Source organism: Lithobates pipiens, unplaced genomic scaffold (genome assembly GCF_037356315.1).
Source record: "Lithobates pipiens isolate NorthernLeopardFrog02 unplaced genomic scaffold, aLitPip1_a1.2 Scaffold_19, whole genome shotgun sequence".
Classification (NCBI taxonomy): domain Eukaryota; kingdom Metazoa; phylum Chordata; class Amphibia; order Anura; family Ranidae; genus Lithobates; species Lithobates pipiens.
Window position 1 is genome coordinate 140,149,836 of NW_027507764.1, and position 20,890 is coordinate 140,170,725.

At 43.9% G+C, this 20,890-nt stretch overlaps 1 protein-coding gene across 1 annotated transcript in view; it reads right to left on the reverse strand.

Moving 5' to 3' along the window:
- SKAP2 (src kinase associated phosphoprotein 2) overlaps nt 1–20,890 on the reverse strand; it is a 422,242-nt gene that overhangs the window by 46,320 nt on the left and 355,032 nt on the right. The window contains exon 11 of the mRNA XM_077491326.1: nt 5,179–5,288. Within this exon, the coding sequence (XP_077347452.1) occupies nt 5,179–5,288 (110 nt within the window). The remainder of the gene's footprint in view (nt 1–5,178; nt 5,289–20,890) is intronic.

Here is a 20,890-nt window from a genome sequence, read left to right on the forward strand (position 1 = left end):
GTGGTGCAACTAAAACCTCTGTTTTTATCTCAAATTCTTAAACAGTGTAATTCGATTTTTTTGCTAGCTGGTAAGTGGCAGTGTGTCAAAAAAATATTTTTTTTGTTTGCTTTATGCAGTGTACACCTTACATTTATCCCCTGTTTCCACTGGTGCGACTTGTCATGTGATTTGACAGTTCCAAATCGCTTGACAAGTCGCACCCTATAGTGGGCAGTAGAACTGTTCAAATCGGTGCAACTCTTTTTGTGGTTTCAGGTGTGACTCCCATAGACATCTGTGCAGGAAGTCGCACAGATGTCAGGCAAGTCGCACCTGAAACCACACTGACCTGCGGCTTTGAAATTGTGCTCCTTCAAGTGAATTGTGCTACTTCAAGTGAAGTAGAACGGTTATAAAATCGCATTCAGCGTGAACGGGAGCTAAAAGCTAGTTGTAAACTGGGGTTTCCATTTTCATTTAATCTGAATTCTGTCCATGCATAATCTGGTGTAGTTCAGCTTCCAGGTTTTTGTGTTAGCCAATCAGCTTCTAATTTCAGCGTGTTTTTCTATCATGCACAGCTAAACCAGATTTTGCACTCTCCTGTTTTAATAAATCAACCTCATAACATAGCCAAAATGTAATTAATTTCATATTTCCAAAATTATTGAAAATTCTAATTAAGTCCAAAAAACTGATTCATATTTGGTGAATATGGCAATAAAAAATTGTCTACATACTCTGGATAATATTCACTCCAGTTTGTTATTTATGGATGGGTCAGGAAATGTTTTGTACTTGTAACCACTCTCCGGTTCTTTCAGTCCAGGTTCACGCTGATGCGAATCTGATGCAAATTTCACTGTGCCATTTCTGTTGTGACAGGTGTGAATTTAATGCAATTTTTGAGGGGACTGGGCATAGCTAGAGATTAAATTGGCAACACACTAAACTCGAACAGAACCCTTTTTTTTAACCAGATCAAAATTGCACAGCATCGATGTGAATGGCCTCTCATAGAAAAAATAGCATTTTCAGATGGAATGCAAATCTATGAATTTTCGGATCACATTAAATTTGCATTAGTGTGAACTGGGCTTCTAGGTAGATTCCCACCACATCATGCACACTAACACATATGTCATTTGTTGTGTTTTTGTGTGCGCTGTCTACACACACATTTCTTTCTTTTTATAACTTGCACCACACCACATTGCGCAACTTGCTGCAGTGCGCTAAAATGCAACATGCAGGTGTGATTTATGTCTATGCAATTAGCCCACGTTCACAATGAGGGGCGGTTTAAAATAGTACGAGTTCAGCATTTCAGTCCAACTTCGGGGGTTCGATCCGACAGACATCTGTGCGGGTTCATGCCACTGAAGTTGGCGTCGCACCGATTGGGACGGTGCTGTTGCCGGCAATAGGCGACGATTTGACATGTCAAATTGCATGTCAAAACAGCCCAATGTGAACGTGAGCTCAGACTCTATTGATAAATCTGTAAATTCTCCCTTTCTGATGCTTCTGGACTAGCCTGCTTAGGGCCAGGATAGACTTTCCTGGTGAACTTCTTCTTTTTACCCTGAGCCAGGCCAGTGCCCCCTATAGGCACACACATGCATGTTTATTAAAGATGTTTCATTAGAAAGATTGCTTGGCTGCTGGGAAAATGGCTCAAGTTAAGTTATAGTATCCATACTTTTCTGGCTTTGTTAGTGTAACAATGTACATAGTAATACATGATTCCACCCATCCAGTCTCAGATCAATGTGCAAAAAAATAACATGATTACAATTATTATTAGGAATCATTAAATAAAATAAATTATTATCCTGATATCCCTTTTCGGATGTCAAAGAATAGGGAAGAATTAGGACCCCTGTCAAGATCTCTCCCTCTCTATAAGTCCTAGTGACCATTGTTAACCTACACATAAAGCAATGGCAAATGCACATTTTGGACTGTTGGACACCTAAAAAAGAGGTGGAGTAAATCATCCAAATGGGGCATCTATTTCAGCAACCAATGTCCAAAAGGGGAATAGAGATTTACTCTCACTTCCTGTTGTATTTCTAGTACAGGAAATAAAGAGAGTTCTCCCCAAAGGGAAATAAACAACAAAATAATTAACTGACGGAGTAATAATCTTTCCTAATTTTACCTAATATAGACAAAATGGGCCTGTCAGGCAGTAGCCTAAACTTTTTTTTTTTTTTTTTTTTTAAAGACATTTCATTTATTTTTATTTTTTTATTGCATTTAAGTGTAAATGTGAGATCTGAGGTCTTTTTGACCCCAGATCTCACATTTAAGATTTCTATTACAAGGGATGTTTATATTCCTTGTAGTAGGAATAAAAGTGACCCAACATTTTTCAAGGATAGTGTAAAAATAAAAAATAAAAAGTTAAATAAGAAAAAACAATTTTTTTTAAAAGTGCCTCGTCTTGCGGAGCTCGCGCGCAGAAGCGAACACATATGTAAGTGAATCCCGCATATGAAAACAGTGTTAAAACCACACATGTGAGGTATCTCTGCGATCGTTAAGGCGAGAGCAATTATTCTCCTCTGTAACTCAAAACTGGTAACATGTAGACATTTTTGAAAGTCACTTATGGGGATTTTTAAGGGTCATTGTTTGTCGCCATTCCGTGAGCAGGCGCAATTTTGAAGCATGACATGTTGGGTATCAATTTACTCGGTAAATTAATTTTATTATTTATTTTATTTATTTATTTTTATTTACTAATTTACTAATTATTACTTATTTACTAATTTATTTTATTTACTTTATTTATAGTATTATTTTTCACAATATAAAAAAATTGGGCTAACTTTACTGTTGCCTTATTTTTTAAGTCAAAAAAGTATATTTTTTCCAAAACAAATTGCACTTGTAAGACCGCTGCTCAAATACTGTGTACCATAAAGTATTGCAACAACTGCAATTTTATTCTCTAGGGTGTCTGAAAAAAATATATATAATATTTGGGGGTTCTAAGTAATTTTCTATAAAAAAAAAAAAGATTTTAACTTGTAAACAACAAGTGTCAAAAAGAGGCTCAGTCCTTAAGTGGTTAAGCTTCTAAGTTTAGGTTAAATTGGGTGCAGTGAAGTTTCTGTATAGATACCTACAGTGCCTTGCAAAAGTATTTACCGTCCTTGGCTTTTTACCTATTTTGTTACATTATAGCCTTTAGTTAAATGTTTTTTTAATTTGAATATGCATATATCTTATATGTGATGGATCAGAACACAATAGTCTAAGTTGGTGAAGTAAAATTTGAAAAATATATACATAAAACTATTTTTCAGAAATAAAAAAATGATAATTGGCATGTCCATATGTATTCACTCCCTTTGTTATGAAGGGCATACAAAGCTCTGGTGCAACCAAGTACCTTCAGAAGTCACATAATTTATGAAATGATGTCCACCTGTGTGCAATCTAAGTGTTACATGATCTGTCATTACATATACACACCTTTTTGAAAGGCCCCAGAGGCAGCAACACCTAAGCAAGAGGCACCACTAACCAAACACTGCCATGAAGGCAAGGGACTCTCCAAACAAGTAAGGGACAATGTTATTTAGAAGTACAAGTCAGGGTTAGGTTATGAAAAAATATCCAAATCTTTGAAGATCCCTAGGAGCACCATCAAATCTATCATAACCAAATGGAAAGAACATGGCATAGCAAATCTGCCAAGAGACGGCCGCACACCAAAACTCAGGGATCGGTCAAGTAAGACATTAATCAGAGAGGAAGCACAGAGACTTAAGGTAACCCTGGAGGAGCTGCAGAGTTCCACAGCAGAGACTGGAATATCTGTAGATAGGACAACAATAAGCCGTACGCTCCATAGAGTTGGGCTTTATGGCAGAGTGACCAGAAGAAAACCATTACTTTCAGCAAAAAACAAAATGGCATGTTCTGAGTTTGCGAAAAGGCATGTGGGAGACTCCCAAAATGTATGGAGGAAGGTGCTCTGGTCTGATGAGACTAAAATTGAACTTTTTGGCAATCAAAGAAAACGCTATGTCTGGCGCAAACCCAACACATCACATCACCCAAAGAACACCATCTTTTTCAGCAGTCAGGAGTTGAGGAAAATATGAGGCACTAAATACTGGGATAATCTTGAGTAAAACCTGTACCACTCTGTGTGATTTGAGGCTAGGACGGAGGTTCACCTTCCAGCACGACAATGACCCCAAACACACTGCTAAAGCAACACTTGAGTGGTTTAAGGGGAAAAATATAAATGTGTTGGAATGGCCTAGTCAAAGCCCAGACCTCATTCCAATAGAAAATCTGTGGGCAGACTTAAAGATTGCTGTTCACAAGCGCAAACCATCCAACTTGAAGGAGCTGGAGCAGTTTTGCAAGGAGGAATGGGCAAAAATCCTAGTGGTAAGATGTGGCAAGCTCTAGAGACTTATCCAAAGTGACTTGGAGCTGTGATAAATGCTAAAGGTGGCTCTACAAAGTATTTACTTTAGGAAGGTGAATAGTTATGCACACACTTTTTCTGTTATTTTGTCCTATTTGTTGTTTACTTCACAATGAAAAAAAAAATCTTCAAAGTTGTGGGCATGATCTGTAAATTAAATGATGCAAATCCTCAAACAATCCATGTTCATTGTAGGTTGTGAGGCAACAAAACACGAAAAATGCCAAGGGGGGTGAATACTTTTGCAAGGCACTGTATGTCCTAATGTAGCCAATGTATTATCTTACATTTGACCAAATATATCATAGAATACGGTTTTGCGATGTGGTCTTGGGTGACCTCTCTATTATCCACCATTTATGAAAATAATTTCTAATGATTACCATCTTCTTTGAAAGGGAAACTAAAACATAACATAGAATACATCATTAGGTACTAGTGGGCATCTTATAATAATTGTTCATTATCCAGGCTTTACATTGGACCTAAGCCAAATCCTAAGGCATGCATAAACAGACTTTTAAGTTGATTCCTGTTATTAGGTTCAGTTTGCAAATGCGATTGTGTTTCACTGACAAAGTCATTTATTACTGGCTGTGAAGACAATTTCTGTAAGAGATAGACGTTTGGGTAGCACAAGTAGTACTGATGAGAATGCCAAAAGTTCCTTCATAGCATTTATCAAACAAAAGCAGCACTCAGACCATTGTTCCACAAAACAGTGTTGTGGTGTAACTTACCTTGCTGAGAATATATATGACATCACCGTGTTTAAAGGACAGTTCATCTGATTGATCTCCCATGCAATCCCATAATCCTCTGTAATAGTTAGCATAATCTGTCTCTTTACCTGGACAAAACATAGAGACAAATATAAGGTTCAGATAACAGAAACCTACAAACTGAAGATATCAGAGCAAACATAACGGCAGGCCTATAAAGTGCATATCCAGCTTTTCTGGGTATAGACAGAAATATGTACAGTTCCCCACAATGTAGCCTTTGATGCTTGAACAAGCAATCACCAGAGGTGTGCTTTGTTTTTCTATTTTCACTACAGGGTCACTTTATTGTGGTAAAATTGATTGTGGTTTCATCTGTTAAATAATAATTTTATAAAGATTTTTAGGATAAATTGGAACTCATTTTGCAAAACATGTTAAGCTTTCTAATATTAACCGGCCTGCATATTGGGATGAATCCTGTGTATAACTAAGCCAGACGGTCCTGTGTGTCCCTGTTGTCTGACTCATTATACAGTATGCATAACTTGATCTCCATGCTATTTGGGTTCATTTCACAGTACAGTTGTTATTTTAACTTCACTACCTGGCTAAAGATTTTAGTGCTGAACATCAGAAGAAACAATGATATATATTTCTTTGTTCTCTATGAATATGTTGTATTGTTTATGTTGAACAGCATACAGTAAAATAAGCAATAGTAGTAGAGAAATAGAAGTCTACTGGATACTTTTTAGACAACTGCATGATAAAGAAATATTTAATATAAGATTTTAACTGAATCTATCACTTTGCTCTGAATTGGCAAATTGATGTGTTTTTTTGTTAGCCCTCACCCCCCTGATTCTTCCATTGTCTGTGTTTCCCCACCACCCTGTTCATCTGACAGATTGGTGAGTCGAATGCCATGTCTGCATCAGTCAGGGTCGACTCAGAACTTATACAATGTTAATAAACCAAGAACCCTGCATTCACTATATCTTGTCTCCATACCTCTCAACCGTCCTGGATACGCCGGGACTGTCACAGGACTTGGTGCAAGTCTAGGCGTCCCGACGAATGAAGGCTTTGTCCCGAAGTGGAGCCAAGTTCACTTGGCTCCAGTGGCTTGCCCACAAGCATGCACTAGCGTGGGCACGTTGGTGTCCGGTGTCCCACACACTGCAAGCATAGCTGTGTAAATGTGACAGGTTGCCGGAAGTGAAAGATGCCCACTGTCTCATACATTCATAGCTCACAGCGTCTTGTGGCTGAACCAGCCTCCTCCTTCGCTGTGATGCTTCCCTGAACCCAGACAGGAGGGAGAGGCGGAGAGTGGTCATGGCAGGGACGGACTGGGCCAGGGAACAGGGTGGCAATAGGCCCCTGACTGCTTTGATGCCTGAAAAAGGCCACAGACATGCCCCCCAGACACCCGTGCAGTTCTGGACAGGACCCATCGGGCTCAAGAGACCAGCCAGCTCCCTCACTCTCTTGGCTGTCACCTTCTTAGCCATGAGCCCTGCCCACTAATCACTGGAGCTACCTGCTGTCAGTCTAACGGCACCTGGAAGGGGGGCTCAGGTGATCGGGGGGGGAAGCAGTAATTAGGGAGTGTACAGAGTAAAGATGGGAAAGATTGGGGAGGTTTAAGGGTAAGGAGGGGATAGACTAGGGGGGAGGAATTTTGCTAGGAGGAGGAATGGAGGCGGGTGATTTGACCCCCTGTACCCTGCCCTACTGACCCCCTGTCTTCTGTCCTGCTGATCTCTGTACCCTGCCCTACTGACCCCATCTTTCCTCCTGCTGACCCCTGTACCATGCCTTACGGACTCCTGTCCTCCATCCTGCTAAACAAGCATGCTTTGCTGCATATACAGACTGATTTTACTGTTGTGGGTTTAGTAACCCTTTAATGACCTTCTCCCCTCCTTCTTGTGACAGTGTTCAGGCTTGGCGATTGGCCATTGAGAAAAGAGAACTACAACCTTGAAGGAAGCACCCTCATATCCATAAATACCAGGGTCTCCACAAGTAAACGGAGCAGTAGGGGAGCAACCTGAACGCGAGTATCAGGAGAAGGCATAGCAAGACAACCTATCACTTTACCCGGAATAGACCTGTCATTTTACCCAGAGTACACTATATTACCAAATGTATTGGGTCACTTGCCTTGACATGCACATGAACCTTATTGGCATCCCAGCGTTAGTCCATAGGGTTTAATATTGAGTTGGCCCACCTTTTGCAGCTATAACAGCTTCAACTCTTCTGGGAAGGCTGTTCACAAGGTTTAGGAGTACGTCTATGGGAATGTTTGACCATTCTACCAGAAGGATATTTGTGAGGTCAGGCACTGATGTGTACGAGAAGGCCTGGATCACAGTCTCCACTTTAATTCATCCCAAAGGTGTTCTATCAGGTTGGATTTGGGATTCTGTTCAGGCCAGTCAAGTTCTTCCACCCCAAACTCACTCATTAATGTCTTTATGGACCTTGCTTTGTGCATTGGTGAGAGGTCATGTTGGAACAGGAAAGGGCAACCTCCAAACTGTTCCCTTCAAATTTGAGAGCATGAAACTGTCCAAAATGTCTTGGTAGCTGACGCCTACCAAGGCGTTCTCTTCCCTTCACTGGAACTAAGGGGCCAGACCCAACCCTTGAAAATCTACCCCAAACCATAATCCCCCTCCACCAAATTATTTGGACCAGTGCACAAAGCAAAGCCCATAGACATGGATGAGCGAGTTTCGGGGTGGGAGAACTTGACTGGCCTGAACAGAGTCATGACCTCAACCCGATAGAATACCTTTGGGATGAATTAGAGCGGAGACTGCAAGCCAGGCCTTCTTGTCCAAACCAGTGCCTGGCCACACAAATGTGCTTCTCGAAGAATGGTCAAACATTCCCATAAATACACTCCTTAACCTTGTGGCCTTTGCAGAAGAGTTGAAGCTGTTTTAGCTGCAAAGGGTGGGCCAACTCAATATTGAACACTACAGACTAAGACTGGAATGCCATTAAAGTTCATGTGCGTGCAAAGGCAGGCATTCCAATACTTTTGGTAATATAGTGTATTTTGAAAGGCAGGAAAAGTAGGTTTGTCCTTGTTTTCTTTTGGACAATGGTTGATGGCTAAGGCTTATTGCCTAAGGACACGGCTATTTCCACATTTTTTAAATGGAGCCCTTGGTAACAAATTAACACCAGAATCAAAGGGAAACACAGAAGAAAATTTTCCTAAATTTAGTTTAGGCTAAGTGATGGCAAACTGGCTCACTTTAGGATCTATATAAGGGGTAGGCAGAGTCGGCACATTAAGTTTCGAGGCATTGTTTTATGCACAGTTATGTCATCAATGTGTCCCTGTGTCTCTCTATGCAATGTAGGTAGATTATGAATCGTCCCAACACCCTGCCCCTGTACTCCTCTGAAGAGCTTGCAGTTCTGAGGAAAGCAGTGGGCTGGCTCTTAGGAGGAGTTATGTAAATATCAAAATGTCTTGATGGGTGACTGTCAGACTGGAAAAGTGGGTGTTCCTAGACTGCTCTAGGTAAAACCCACATGTAATACTGAGCCTTCATGATTGAAAGAACTGGAATCAAATGAATGAAAAGCGCAGGCCAAGGTCAGTAAGGCTGGAGAGAAAAAGGGTTTAAGATGCTGGATGTTCTCTACCCAGGAAATAAAATAGACTTTATCTGACTTGTTGACACTTCTGATGCACACTGTGAGCTTTTCACAGTGTGCAGTGAAATCACAGTAAGCAAGGGAGGACTGAAGACTGAAAGTTAGGCTGGAGTTCAGCTGTAAATGACAGCCAGACATGGGATGAGCTGTAGAGGAGTCTGGTGAATGTAATGTCAATGAAACACACATAGCAAATAAGGTAGTGAGACCTACATTCCTAAAAATAAAATATGTTAAATTCAGACTGATTGTATGCATTTAGGTGTATACATTTATGAAAGTACAGAAGAAACTATTTGGTAGAATGCCATAAAAAGCAATCGTAGTTTTATATTCATAAACTGTAATAGGCAATTCATTTTTGGGCCACATCCCATGTAAAGACAACAGACAATCAACGTTTGCTTGCAAGCATAACGTTGCAATAGCGGAGTGACAATGGATGTAGTGCTAAAACTGCCATACACACCATTAACTGATTGATGGCTTAGCATGCATTCTCTCACAGGCAGAATAATGTATGGATCTCCTCATGCTTGCTATCCCACTGGCGCAATCAGAAATCAGCATGAAAAATACCATTATGCTATTTTTGTGACAAGAATAGAAAATGTACGGTTTGGATTAGCATGGACTGCAATGTGTTAATTTTAAAGTGGGGGAATGGCATTAATTTGAAAAATTATCCACATGCCAAATATTTTGACAAGATACCATGTGTTTGACAATGGCAATCTGCATGTAAATGGCATCGTTTGATGTTGATGGAAGCATAAATACAGACAAGATTCTATCGCCAATCTAAGGTTGTTATATGATCTTTGAACAGCAGGCCCCGTGGATTCCGCGGCACTTTACAACCAAAATTTACATATCATTAGCAAATTTTCAACAAAACGCACTGCTCGAGAATTTAATTAAAAATGTTTTAATATGCCAAAAAATACTGCGTCCTGGTTGAATAACAATACCAGTAACTGAAAATAGAAGATAGAACTCTTATTCTTATATTATGTATTTATGTTCTGAAAAAATCTAAGCAGTATTAGGACACAGCACAGTGCTGGATTAGTAACAAGAGGTTGTGATTTAAACTGGTGCCTGCTATTGGGGTACAAGTATACAGTACATATGGTGCTCCCAAGGGGAAGTAAAAAGTCACTTATTTAATTAAAACCTTTATCTGTATCTGTAACTATACATTTAACCACTTGTACTCCAAAAGCTCTACCCCCCTTCATCACCAGGCCATTTTTTACGATACGTTACTTAACTGACAATTGTGCAGTCATGCAAGGCTGTACCCAAATGTCATTTTTTCCCATAAATAGAGCTTTCTTTTGGTGGTATTTGAAGACCACTGTGTTTTTCATTTTTTTGCACTATAAAGAAAAAAAGAGACAATTTTGAAAAAAAAACACAATTTTTTTTAAGTTCTACTATAAAATATATCCAATAGTTAAAAAAAAAAAAATCTAATTTCTTCATAAATGTAGGCCAGTATGTATTCTGCTACATATTTTTGTTTAAAAAAATTCCAATAAGCGTATATTGATTGGTCTGTGCAAAAGTTATAGCGTCTACAATCTATGTGATATATACTGAAATTGTTATTTATTTTATACTAGTAATGGTGGTGATCAGTGACTTGTAGCGGGGCTGCAATATTGCGACAGACAGTCTGACACTTTTGGCTGTTTTTGGGAAACAGAGACACTAATACAGTGATCAGTGCTAAAAATATGCACTGTTACTGTATTGACACATGACTGGGAAGGGATTAAACATCAAAGGTGATCAAAGGTTTAAAAGTGTTTTATGTTTATTTGTACTATATGTGGTGCTATTACTAAGGGATGTGATGGATTTTGTAGGGAAAGAAAATCCATCACATCCCTGCTGATAGGACAGAGCTTTGCCTTGTTTACAAGAGCCATGTCCAGCCCCTCTCCCTCAACAGTTAGTGGGTGCCGGTGGACATTCATTGGCCAGCACCCGCTGAACGGCTTCTGCTGTGACTGATCACAACAGAAGTGGCACGCCCACTATCCAGAAGTGCAGAATCACATATATATATATATATATATATATATATATATATATACATGATTCTGCACAGCGTGGCCATCCTGTAAAAGTAATTGGGACGGTCAGCAAGTGATTAATTTTCTGTACATATTTATTTGTATGCATCATAATTTTTATAATATATTACTTTTATATACATAATTATTCCTAATATATATCCATTTTTATTATATATGAATATATTTTAATAGCAATATTGTTTGCACTGCATTTATCTATTTTACCATGTCTTTTATTTGGTGTAATATGTTATCCATGTCTATTCAAGTCTTATACCTGGTGTAATATGATGGTATTTATCGATTTCTGTATTTATAGTGCAACAATTTTGTTTTAACTGATTTGTAACATTGAATTTCTTGATACTATCAGTCTGCAAGCCAAGGGTTAATGGCTTAGCTATGTCTTCTGTGCTTTTCTCCCCTCTCTGCAAGGGGGTAAAGAATTTCAAGGTACACTATATCCTATATGTAGCGGGGTCTCTTTAAGAACTATAAAACTACTGTTCCCAGAACCCCGCTGGTTCCCAGGATGCTTTGAGTTATGCCCCAGAGACTTATGGGGGAGGAAATATAAGGAGGGGGAGAGGCCTAGTTCGCTCTTTTTTGGACACCCCCTCTCTTCAAGCAAGAGGAGATCTGTGCTGAACTGCTGAGGCACAAGGCCTGAAGCCTGGGCCTTGTGCTCTTTTCCAAAGAGCTCTCTGCCAGCCTAGTTGCACCTGAGAGACATTTTCTCATTCCTTGCTGCTGTACACCAGAAGGATTGAAGACTCGGAGGTCGGTGGATTCCTGTTCCTAGACGAAAAGGCAGAGAAACCGGACTTGGACTTGTCCGGGTGGTGAGAGCTGTTTAAAGACAGATGCTTTATCTTTATTATTCGTTTGGATTACAAAGTTGTTCTTCAAGTGCACCACCGAAAGATTGCTAGCGAATATTGTTTTACTGGACTTCCATCTAGATCAGTCAGGCCTGACTGCATAGGTAGACAGTGCTGGGTGTTTACCCATGTGGGGAAGTAGCTGAAAAAGGGCAGCGCTAGAGTTGCATAGCAATACTTTATTATGCTGATTACTCTGTTTATCTTTATTACTGGTTACTGCAGGGACCTGATTATGTGTTGCAATCCAAATGTTTGATTCATGTTATTCCTTTTATAAAAACAATAAGTAAAGTCAGTTATATACTTTCAAAGATTGTCTATGAGCTTGAGTTACCCACGCACGCACACACACATATTTAGAGTATAAGTGATTTAATGTGTATTGCTAGATACTAACTGTGCCAGAGTGGGTAGTGCAGATTGCCGGGGGGTTGGCGGAGCTGTGCTCAGGACCCAAACCAAACTTGCGGCCCTCTTAAGTGAGGGTATCGCTATACGTGGGGGCTCGTAAATCCGGGATTTCTGAGACAGCGGTGAACACGCCAGAGGTACCGGAATGGACCCACAGGGAGTCAGAGCGTGGTGTGAAGCGGCTAAGGCCGACCCAAGTCAGTCAGTGGTCATTAGCCTCCCAGAGGAGAAATGGTCGACAGAGACCGTAGAGGAGTTAATGAAGTCAGTGTCCCCAGACCATGAACCATGCGTGATGGAGATAAAATCAGACCCAGACATCTCATATCAGTATGCACTAGTGGAATACTGGGATGGGATGCCGGAGGCTTGCAAGCGCAACCGTGTACAGACACAAGACAACAGATCCTATAGGTTGGCGCACGCAACAAAGGAGGAGCCATCGCCAACGGGATCACCGCAGGCTGCGGCCCGTACCTCACCCGAGAGTCTCAGATCAGCACCGGCCACCCTTAGCGCAGAACTGTGTGCTGTCCTGGGGGAGATTGTGGCCCAGTGCAAGAAGGATCCCACAGATTACCCGATGTCGGGGTACAGAAAACTCCGGATGTTTTCAGGGAGGAAACCTGTACCTTCGGAAGAAGAGGGATTTGAAGATTGGTTAGATAGCGCAACTCAGGCACTAGAGGAATGGGAAGTTCCAGAGCGCAGAAAGAAGCAGAGGATTGTGGAAAGTCTAAAGGGGCCTGCTCTAGAGGCCGTTCGCAACCTGAAGATGAGCAGGACAGACTGTAATGCGCAGGAGTACCTAGATGTACTACAGACTGTGTTTGGTGGGACAGAGAAAATCTCTGAGCTTGCTTATCAGTTAGAGCATTGCTACCAGAAGAAAGGTGAAAAACTATCAGACTACATGGGACGTTTAGATAAAATCCTGCATAGGATGATCCTAAAGAAGGGGATCAGCCCAGGAAAAGTAGATGAGGCCCGTGCTCAACAGGTACTGAGGGGAGCTCAACCCATGGATCCTATTGCATGGACACTGCGTGCCCGACTGGATGGGAAGAATCTGGAGTACACTGACCTCATCCGAATGATCAGAGAGGAAGAGGCCCTACTGGAAGAGAAAAGGGAAGAACATCTCACGAGCCCGTCAACCAACTGGTAGCAATAGTTACACCGGCCATGACTCCCGCTAGAGATAAGGAGCTGGACACTTTGAAGTTACAGATGTCCCAGGTGATGGAGATGTTGACTGCTATGATGGCGAAAGGTCAAGGGGGAGCCGAGAAACCAAGTCCTAGGAGGGAGTTGTTTCCAGATACACCAACACCAAGCCCCACTCGAGACCGAGAAGAGATGCTATGCTACAACTGCGGGGGCAGTGGCCACTTCGCCAGTAGATGTTCCAGTCCCAAGAAGAAGAAGATAGATAACCGCCAGCCGGCGGGAAACTTCAGAGGGCCCCGGTGAGGGAGTCAACCGGGTGCCCATGCCTTTCAGTGAACTCCAAACTGAATAGAAGGAAGAGAGAGAGAGGAAACCAGACCCCTCAGAAGGAATGTCTACAAATAAGAGACAATAACATCCCTCAGCGGGTTTGCACTCCCATTACTGTGGGGAGGGTCAATGCATACCAGGCTCGAAAAAGAGTAAAGTCAAAAACCAACTGGATAAAGACGGGTCCCCAGAAGAGGGTGGCCTCAACCCGGCCCTTCCCAGAAGAATTGGTCGGCCCGTCCCCCACTGTCTCCATCCAGGTGGAAGGAGTCTACACGAAGGCCCTCCTGGACACTGGAGCTCAAGTGACTTTGTTGTACAGAGACTTCTATGATAGGCACTTGAGCCATTTGCCTATACAGAAGATAGAAGAGCTGGAGATATGGGGCCTTGGAACTCAGAGTTTCCCCTACGATGGTTACCTGCCCATAAAGCTGACCTTCGATCCATCTGTGGCAGGGAAAACGGAGGTGTTTGACACCCTGGCAGTTGTGTGTCCTAGACCGCCCGGGGCCAGCAAGATGTCCCTCATCATAGGGACCAATACGGATCTGGTGCGAAGACTTCTGACCCCTCTAGTGGAGACGAGTAACCATCAAGATCCCAATATCCATCCCATGCTGAAGACAGCCTACCAACAGTTGGTCCAAGAGCAGAAGACCCCAGGAGAGGGGATAGGGAAGGTGTGGAGACTTGGGAGAGAGGGAGTGGTGCTGCAGCCCGGAGAGGTAGCCTGCCTCAGGGCCATGGTAAAGCTTACCTGGGAGCAGCCTGGCCCCTTTGTCATGCTGGAATCCGATCCAAGGGAGGATCACTCAGGCCTGGAAGTGATACCGGAAGTGATTTCAATCAAGGCCCTGAAGAAGGCTCGAGGAAGAGTCCCAGTGAGTGTGAGAAACCCTACGGAGAGACCCATAGAGATCCCTGCCAGAATGCTGTTGGGGCAGGTGAGTCCTGCGGCCCCAGTCAGCTGGTCTGAAGTAAAAGGAACGGGTGAAGGAGGAGATGTTTGGGAAAAACTTTCCATGGAGAACCCGGACCTACCTGGAGCCTGGAAGGCGAGAGCCAAGGCCCAGCTGACTAGATGGGAGAGGATTTTCTCAAAGGATGAGTTTGATGTTGGATGTGCCAGGAGTGCCACCCACCGAATCCGCCTCCAAGAAGACAAACCCTTCAGGGAAAGGGTTAGGCGGGTCCCTCTAGCTGACCTGGAGGATCTGAGGGAGCAGTTTGCGGAGTTGAAGAAGACTGGTGTGATTCGGGAGTCTAGAAGTCCCTATGCCTCCCCCATAGTGGTGGTCAGGAAAAAGAATGGGTCGTTGAGGCTTTGTATTGACTACAGGACTCTCAACAGGAGGACCATCCCTGACTAGTATACCACACCGAGAATAGAGGATGTCCTACAGAGTTTGGCTGGTGCCAAGTGGTTCAGTGTAATGGACCTCAAGAGTGGGTACTACCAAATCCCCATGCACCAGGAAGACCGAGAGAAGACAGCTTTCATAACCCCAGTGGGATTCTTTGAATTCAACAGAATGCCTCAGGGCCTGTCTGGAGCCCCTGCTACCTTTCAACGCCTCATGGAGAAGACCGTTGGAGACATGAACCTCATAGAAGTCCTTGTGTACTTGGACGATGTCATTGTCTTCGGGAAGACTTTGGAAGAACATGAGGCCAGGTTGGAGAAGGTGTTGAGAAGACTCAGCGAAGAGGGACTCAAGCTTTCTCCCGAGAAGTGCCGGTTTTACCAATCCTCTGTGAACTATCTGGGACACATAGTGTCTGAAAAGGGAGTGGCTACAGACCCTGAGAAGTTGGAGGCAGTTACCTCTTGGCCAAGACCGACAACAGTCACAGAGCTCAGATCTTTCCTGGGGTTCTGCTCCTATTATAGAAGATTTGTGGATGGGTTTGCCCGGATTGCCAAGCCACTGAACGAATTGCTCAAGACTGAAGGAGAAGAGGATGGTTTGGGACCCAGGAGGGCCGGTGAGTCGGTTCAAGATCAGTGGAGCCCAAGGTGTGAAGAGGCTTTCCGAACCTTGAAGAGGAGCCTTACCACGGCCCCAGTCCTGGCCTATGCCGACCCCACCAGACCATATGAGCTACATGTCGATGCCAGTCATGAGGGCCTAGGCGGAGTGCTCTATCAAGAGCATGAAGAGCAGCTGCGACCAGTGGCCTATGGGAGCCGGAGCCTGACTCCCTCGGAGAAGAACTACCCCACTCATAAATTGGAGTTCTTGGCCCTCAAATGGGCAGTAGTAGACAAACTGAAGGACTATCTCTATGGGGCGGAGTTTACCGTAAAGACAGATAACAATCCTCTGACCTACCTCTTCACTACTGCAAAGTTAGATGCAACCGGACACAGATGGTTGGCTGCATTATCCGGATTCAACTTCAGTCTAAAATACAGACCAGGGGCTGGAAATAGGGATGCAGATGCCCTGTCCCGAAGATCTCATGTCATGGTCGATGACTAGACATGTGCATTCGTTTTCGTCCGAATGCATTTTCGTCTGAATTTCAGCTATTTTCGTTTTCGTTTTCACAAACGATAACGAAAGCACAAAATCCGAAAAACGAAAGATCCGACATAAATAAATGCTTTATTTTCGTTTTCATTGTTACAACAGTTCGATATAGAATAGGAGATTCGACATGACTCTGACAACAATCTGTGTCTATAGAACCTGTGTTCGAATGTGCCTAACCTTACCTCTATTAGTCCAAGATTATATAGAGAAAATATTCGACAGAGAAAAAAGATTTGACAGAGAGAAAAGATTCTGCAAGATACTGTCCTAAAAAGTGTTTGGGGACCCGGGTCCTGCCCCAGGGGACATGGATCAATGCAAAAAAAAGTTTTAAAAACGGCCGTTTTTTCGGGAGCAGTGATTTTAATAATGATTAAAGTGAAACAATAAAAGTGTAATATTCCCTTAAATTTCGTAGGGGGGGGGTTGTCTATAGTATGCCTGTGAAGGGGCGCATGTTTCCCGTGCTTAGAATTGTCCCTGCACAAAGTGTCATTTATGCAGGAAAAAAAGTCCTTTAAAATCACTCGCAGCTATTATGAATTGTCGGCTCCCGTAATACAGAGAACACTCATTGAAAGTCATTGATAAAAAAATAAATAAATAAATAAATAAAAAAAGCGTGGGGGTCCCCCAAATTCAATTACCAGGCCCTTCAGGTCTGGTATGGATATTAAGGGGAACCCTGCCTCAAATTTAAGAAAAAATTTGACGTGGGGTTCCCCCTAAATATCCATAACCAGACCCTTCAGGTCTGGTATGGATATTAAGGGGAACCCCGCGTCAAATTTTAAAAAAAAATTGACGTGGGGTTCCCCCTAAAAATCCATACCAGACCCTTTATCCGAGCACGCAACCTGGCAGGCCGCAGGAAAAGAGGGGGGGACGAGAGAGCGGCCCCCCCTCCCTCCTGAACCGTACCAGGCCACATGCCCTCAACATTGGGAGGATGCTTTGGGGGTCTGTGACCCCTCAAAGCACCTTGTCCCCATGTTGATGAGGACAAGGGCCTCATCCCCACAACCCTGGCCGGTGGTTGTGGAGGTCTGCGGGCGGGGGGCTTATCAGAATCTGGAAGCCCCCTTTAACAAGGGGACCCCCAGATCCCGGCCCCCCCCCTGTTTGAAATGGTAAGGGGGTACAAAAGTACCCCTACCATTTCACAAAGAAAGTGTAAAAAATGGTTAAATAAAACAAACACACTTTTGAAAAATTCCTTTATTAAAAATAAAAAAATAAAAAAAAGATTCCAGCGGCGGTAATCCACTCTTGCTATCCAGCGACGGACGGTCATCTCTCCAGCCATGTCTCATCTCATCCAGCGCAGCGAATCCATCCTTCTTCTGTCTCCGTGTAGGAGACACTGCAGGCATTCCGGCGGCTGACGTTTCTTATATACGGAGGGCGGGGCCACCCGTCACCTGACCCCGCCCCCCTCTGACGCAAGGGGAAACCCGGGGTTCCCTGTGACGTATGGGTGACCCCGCACCCCTCTGATGTAACACAGGCAGGTTTCCGTTACATCAGAGGGGGGCGGGGTCACCCATACGTCACGGGGAACCCCGGGTTTCCCCTTGCGTCAGAGGGGGGCAGGGTCAGGTGACGGGTGGCCCCGCCTCCGTATATAAGAAACGTCAGCCGCCGGAATCCTTGCAGTGTCTCCTCCACGGAGACAGAAGAAGGATGGATCGCTGCGCTGGATGAGATGAGACATCGCTGGAGAGATGATCGTCCGTCGCTGGATAGCAAGAGTGGATTACCGCCGCTGGAATCTTTTTTTTATTTTTTTATTTTTAATAAAGGAATTTTTCAAAAGTGTGTTTGTTTTAACCATTTTTTACACTTTCTTTGTGAAATGGTAGGGGTACTTTTGTACCCCCTTACCATTTCAAACAGGGGGGGCCGGGATCTGGGGGTCCCCTTGTTAAAGGGGGCTTCCAGATTCTGATAAGCCCCCCGCCCGCAGACCTCCACAACCACCGGCCAGGGTTGTGGGGATGAGGCCCTTGTCCTCATCAACATGGGGACAAGGTGCTTTGAGGGGTCACAGACCCCCAAAGCATCCTCCCATTGTTGAGGGCATGTGGCCTGGTACGGTTCAGGAGGGAGGGGGGGCCGCTCTCTCATCCCCCCCTCTTTTCCTGCGGCCTGCCAGGTTGCGTGCTCGGATAAAGGGTCTGGTGTGGATTTTTAGGGGGAACCCCACGTAAATTTTTTTTTAAATTTGACGCGGGGTTCCCCTTAATATCCATACCAGACCTGAAGGGTCTGGTTATGGATATTTAGGGGGAACCCCACGTCAAATTTTTTCTTAAATTTGAGGCAGGGTTCCCCTTAATATCCATACCAGACCTGAAGGGCCTGGTAATTGAATTTGGGGGACCCCCACGCTTTTTTCAATGAGTGTTCTCTGTATTACGGGAGCCGACAATTCATAATAGCTGCGAGTGATTTTAAAGGACTTTTTTTCCTGCATAAATGACACTTTGTGCAGGGACAGTTCTAAGCACGGGAAACATGCGCCCCTTCACAGGCATACTATAGACAACCCCCCCCCTACGAAATTTAAAGGAATATTACACTTTTATTGTTTCACTTTAATCATTATTAAAATCACTGCTCCCGAAAAAACGGCCGTTTTTAAAACTTTTTTTTGCATTGATCCATGTCCCCTGGGGCAGGACCCAGGTCCCCAAACACTTTTTAGGACAGTAACTTGCAAATTAGCCTTTAAAATGAGCACTTTAGATTTTGAACGTTGGAGTCCCATAGACTTTAATAGGGTTCTAAAGTATGCTATATACTAGCTCCGTCGAATCTTCTTTATACATTCGACAGACACCATAAGCCTTCAAAGACAGATTCGACCGTGATTCATGTGGATTTTCGTACGAATGCAATTTTTGAACGAAAAACTAAATAAATAAAAACGAATTTCGGGAGTAACTAAATAAATTAAGTTTTCAGACGAAAACGAAATTCCGAAACAAAATATTTTACTCTGCACATGTCTATCGATGACTGGGAAGACTGGACTCAGGTAGCACCGGAAGGAGTGCGAGCACTCTGTCAGGGTGCTGAGTTTCAAGCAAGAGGGGGCTCCAGAGCAGAGGAGATAGGAGTCACCGCGGTGGGAGTCCCTCAACCCTACTGTGGGGTAATTCAACTAGCCAAAGCTGTCCAGAAAGGAGCTGAGCTATGACCAATTGGAAAACCCCATGGGGAGATTGGTCCTTGAAGCTTTGGAGAATGAGAATCCAGAGGGACTTCGACATCACCCTTCCAAGGAGGCTCGCCTGCTGAGGAAAGAGTTGGATAAGCTACAAGTACATCAGGGAGTGGTCTACCGAAGGGGCCCCTCTGATAACTCAGAATATAAGTGGCAGTTGTTTCTCCCAGAGAAGCACCGAGAGACGGTACTAATTGCCTTACATGACCAGCATGGCCATCTAGGGGCGGAGAGAACTTTTCAGCTTGTCAGAAGCCGGTTCTATTGGCCCTGTATGAGGGCAGAAGTGGAGGAATATTGCCGTTCTTGTGCACGATGCATCCAGAGGAAGACTCTACCCCATCAAGCTGCCCCAATGGGCCACCTACAGAGTCAGGGTCCAATGGATCTGGTGTGCATTGACTTTCTCTGCCTCGAACCCGATTTGAGTGGATTGGGAAATGTTCTGGTGGTAACCGATCATTTCACCCGTTATGCCCAGGCTTTCCCCACCAAAGACCAAAAGACCTCCACTGTGGCCAAGGTGCTCATGGAAAAATACTTTGTCCACTATGGATTACCACAGAGAATCCACTCAGACCAAGGAAGGGACTTTGAGAGTCGTCTGATCCGGAACCTACTGGACTCATTGGGAGTAGAGAAGACCAGGACTACACCTTATCATCCACAAGGAGATGCCCAACCTGAGAGGTTTAATCGGACCTTACTAAACATGCTTGGAACTCTAGAGACAGAGAAGAAGCAACACTGGAGCCAACACATATCAGCTCTGGTGCACGCTTACAACTGCACCACAAGTGATGTGACGGGTTACTCCCCCTACCGGCTCATGTTTGGGAGAGAAGCAAGATTGCCGGTGGATCTGGCCTTTGGCATTTCCCTAGACCATGCCTCTGCTACCTCCCACAAGGGATATGTGGACCGACTTAGACACAATTTGAAAGTGGCCCATGAACGAGCTCAGGCGGCCTCGGACCAAAGGGGAGCCCGCAACAAGAGGAACTTCGATCTGAAGGTTCGAGTGCAAGACCTGCAGCCTGGGGACCGTGTACTGCTACGCAATCTAGGGATCCGTGGGAAGCACAAGCTTGCTGATAGATGGAGATCGGAGCCCTATGTCATTTGCAGAAAGCTACCTGGATTGCCTGTGTATAAGCTAAAACCAGAGGGGAAAGTGGGGCCCTTGAAAACTTGGCACAGGAATCATTTGCTCCCGCTTACTGAAGCAGTCAGAATACCTCCAGTGAGAGATCCACCTGAATCTGTTTCCATTCTGGATACCCCAGGACCTAGCACTCGGTCTCAGACCTCCCGGGTTAGAGATGGACAAGATTCCCAACAAGGTGAAGGTGGAAGAGGAGAGCTTGAGTGGCTGTGGCCTTCATCAAC